A 4,385-nucleotide genomic window follows, 5' to 3' on the forward strand; every position below is an offset into this window, starting at 1 on the left:
TAGTCTTCTAGGGACGGGGACGAGTTCAACTGAACCCATAACTTTCGACGTGGAATAAAAATCTGTATGTAAAAAAATTCATTAAAATTGCATAAATAGTAGATATGAACCCGTAACTTTAAAAATATAATGGGTTCAATGCTAAAAATCATAAAAGTTAAACTCATAGGGTTTAAATCCTGGATCCGCCTCTGATATCACATGGATTATACTCTTCTAAACGAATTCACAGAACCTTGTGCAATATTTATTCTAAACTTACTGAAATACCAACAGCTTAAGAAAGAGAAGACAATACACTAATAATAATCCGACTAAGATATAAAACACATCAAAATGTAGTTATTTGTCCAGTGTGAGACAATATCCAAAGAACTCAACTCTTCAAACTGTCTAATCTCTAACATTATGCACTAGCACTTGGCATCTAATATGTTTTCCTAAATAGTTTCTTATATGTCAGCTAAGCATGAAATTCAGCAAGATGAAACAGAAAGCATCCAAGGGCAATTAAAAGAATCAAGTCTAATGTAACAGCTCAGCCCGCTAGTGATATTGTCCGCTCTGAGCCTAGGCCCTCACGGGTTTAAAACGCGTCACTAGGGTCTAAGGCTTGTTAACTTATATATCCAATATTCCTCTCGTGTTTCGCCGATGTGGAACTTAGCAGAACTAAGTTTGAAGATACATATCCACTTTCCACTGTATTAAAACAGTGAACCGAACTTACAAAATTCCAATTAAACCCTTTGGTCAGCAGGAAAGACGACCCGAAACTCATGAAACTCGCCGTTATTACAACAACAACAACAACAACAATCCATTGTAATCCCACAAGTGGGGTCTGGGGAAGGTAAAGTGTGCGTAGACCTTACCCTTGCATTTAAGAAGGCAGAAAGGCTGTTTCCGGAAGACCCTCGGCTCAGGAAACTCTCCCTTATTAATAGTAGGAATAGGAATAGGAATGTAATTCCAATAAGAGTATACATGTCCTATGTTCAGGACATGCCTCCAATTTTGGTTCTTATCTAATATGCCAATACATGTATCAAAAGTAGAATATATTACTCACTCATTTTAAGAGAAGAACTATTCACTTGGGAACTAACATGCTTGTAACCAGGAAGCTCAACACATTCAGAAAGAAAAGCAGGTCATTAGTCATTACCATCCAGAAATTGTTAATATTACTTAGTAATTGTATCAGAACATGGAAAAGATGGAAATTAATACATAGTGAAACTTAGGAAGATACAACACACTGATATTTAAACAGGGATAATAGTTAAGATTTGTTTAACGCGGAAGGCCTGCCTACAGTCAAAGACTACACATAAGGAGAAAATGACATAGCAAATGTAAGCAGATTTTTTAACAGACATCAAATTGAAGAGTCAAAACCTCTAGTAAATGTTGCTGTTAAAAGAAAGTGTCGCCTGGCTTCATAAGATAAAGCTTCTCAGCACCTCCAAGACAAAGCTGACAAGAGTTCCCGCTGCTTCCAGCATAGCACAAGAGACGACTGTCGCTTCTCAACATGAAATCCTCCTACCTGAGTTCTCTTAACAAGGCATTCTGCCTGGATTTCAGTTAGATTACTAAATGCAACAGGTGAAAATCCTGCAGAAGCAAATAGGTTTCTCCATGGGGGGACTCGGTCAGGGGACCGGAGGCGCCCTAAGACCATGTTCTCAATGCTAGACTGGAGGAGAGACCTCTCAATTTTTTTCCCAACATCTGGTGTTAAATTAGCAGCATCAATACTGGCTAAAAGTATCTCATAATATTGGAGGGCGTGGAGGAGGTGATGCTTTAAGGGGAGTTCAGTACGTTCACATCCACGTTCCAATGATACAACAACTTTTGGTGAAAGTTGCTTCATACAGTGAAGAAGTGAAGGAAATGCAAATAGACAACTTGAAATAGACCAGATGGGGAAATTAATAGCAATAGCCTCACACTCAGATGACCTCAAGGAGGATAAGGGATAAGTCTTAGGGTCAAAGGAATCCAAGTTAATAACTTCCAGCTCAAATCTGATTCCCACATCGTTAGCAAACAGCGTTAAACTTTCGTGCATGATGCCAATCTCAACGGAGTGGTGGGTTGAAGGAGATACAAAGGCAGTAATCTTTAAGGAAGTTGCCTTTCTATTGCTGCTCGGGAGTTCTTGCATAAATGAGGACCATTGAGCACCACAGCCAATGTCAAAATCTATTATGTGAATTTGCTTGGCATCCCCAAGAGCTTCAAGAATAGTTTGATTGGAGGTGAAATTCATGAACTGAATAAGTGGAGATACTTCAGAAAAAGCCTTATAAGCATCCATCTTAAGCACACAATCAAATGGGGTGGGAATTCTTGGTGGAAAAGATGTGGATGTACAAGGCAAAAGGAAAGGCAACTGCAGAGCCTCTTTGAAGTAAAAAGCAGCCCTCTTGAAGGGTTTGCCATTGGGAGAGAGCTGTTGATTGAGCCGCGCCAATATCATTTGCGCGTTTGAGAATTGTCCGGCCAGTAATAATTCAGAGGCCTGAAAAATCTGGTCATAAATGAACTGTTGTTCCTGCTGTTGATGACGAGGCACCACCAAATTACCATCACCACCACCACCAGCTGCCTCAAGCTTCGGCACAAATAATGTCGTTGGCTGAAACTGGTGAGGAGGCAGCAAATTGACTTGTTGCTGAATTTGTCCCAATGGTTGTTTCCTCAACAATAAGTCACCACTGGGATTAAAGAACGGAACTTTAGGCAATAGGAAGCCTAAGCTTGAACCCAGTATACCCGAATTGTGGCGCTTGGTTGGCGGCTGTTCTTGATTCATGTTGTATGATGATGAGCCAAACAAATTAACATAAGCGGAATTCTGGAACTGGGTTTGGTTTGCCATTATTTGTGGACAAGAAATTTGAGGCTTCTGTTCTGATTGTTGTTCTTGAAAGCTCAAAGAAGGAGGTAAACTCTTGGCCAAAAGATTAACATTCAGATTTTCAAAGCTATTATTTGGTTTGTTGTTAGAGTCTATGACAACAGAACCAATTTTCTCAATGTTGGCATCTAAAGAAATATCTGAACTAGAAAAGGAAATATTATCAGCACAAGCAAAAGAACCTGCAACTGAAACTCCACAACCCAAATCAGCATTTGCATTTCCTCCTTGGAGTAATTGTTTCAAGCTAACTGATGGGTCCTCCATATCGCCGGAGATCCACCGGAAAATGGTCTGGTCGGAGCCGGCAAGTTCCGGCAACAAATTATCCAAATCCCCAAATCCAAGATTAAATTTTTCTGGCTCCAACCCAAATGAAAATGGCTGCAGCTCAGTCACCAACTCCTCTTTCCGGCCGTCAATTTTTTCAGCTCCGTCGCCGGGAACTCCATTATTTCCAGCATATTGACCACCATAAGAGCATGAGGAAGATGAAGCTGAAGGACTAGGACTTCTTGTATCCAACACTGAGACAGATTCATTTCTTGTAAAGTTTAAACCTTTATTGCAAATTGCTGCTTCTGGTGAAGAAGAAATTGAAGGTACATAACTTGAAACACCAAGTACCCCTTTTGCTCCTGCTAGGTTATTACTTTGAGGTATTACAATCATCTGAAAATAGAAGAAAAAAAATCAGCTAAACCCACTACAAAAATTAACAGTAAAAGAAGAAGATAATTTGGTTTCTTGCCTTTTTGATACTTGAAAAGATCTAATACCAAGATTTGAAGGGTTGTAACTTCTTCAATAACTTTTCTTTCACATATAAACCAAACCCAAGAACAAAAAACTCAGCCATTTGCTCAAAAATATGAACTTGGTCTCCATTTCATCTGAAAAGAAAGAAAAAAAATCAGCTCCAAACCACTATAACCAGAAAAAAATGAAGAAAAAAAAAGAATTAACATTAAAAGAATATAATTTCATTTTCTTGCCTTTTACTTGTAGATCTGAAGGGTAGTAACTTCTTGAATAGCTTATCTTCCACAGAAAAACCAACCCCACAACCAGAAAAATACAGCAATTTTGCTCAAAAATATAAACTTGGTCCCCATTTTAGCAACGCCGGCTATAGCCAATAAAGCACATGCTTTAGCCCCCAAAAAATTAGGGGACCCACTTTTTATCAATAGGGTTATATGTTTATTTAAAAAATATATTTTTAAGTAAAAAATACTACTGTGCTTATTTTGATTACAAGGAAATATATCTCCTAATAACTGTTTGACAAAAAATTCTCTTTTTGTCTTCTCTAACAGAAAATTATATAGATTTTTTCACTTCCTATTTGGATTCCAAAATACTAGTAGCCGTTTAGATATAAGAACTATAATTTATGAAAAAAAATATATTAGTATTTGGAGTTAAATTGAAAAATACTATTTGGAATTCG

General features: G+C 38.0%; 1 protein-coding gene across 1 annotated transcript; it reads right to left on the reverse strand.

Annotated features, from left to right (window-relative positions):
• LOC109231235 (scarecrow-like protein 22) lies at nt 1,158–4,069 on the reverse strand. The gene is made up of 3 exons (XM_019396825.1): nt 3,928–4,069; nt 3,684–3,825; nt 1,158–3,604 (listed from the first exon to the last, which is right to left on the reverse strand). Exon 3 carries the CDS (start codon nt 3,602–3,604, stop codon nt 1,460–1,462), a length of 2,145 nt encoding a protein of 714 aa, XP_019252370.1. The 5' UTR covers nt 3,684–3,825; nt 3,928–4,069; the 3' UTR covers nt 1,158–1,459.

Source organism: Nicotiana attenuata, chromosome 8, assembly GCF_001879085.1.
Source record: "Nicotiana attenuata strain UT chromosome 8, NIATTr2, whole genome shotgun sequence".
Taxonomy (NCBI): Eukaryota; Viridiplantae; Streptophyta; class Magnoliopsida; order Solanales; family Solanaceae; genus Nicotiana; species Nicotiana attenuata.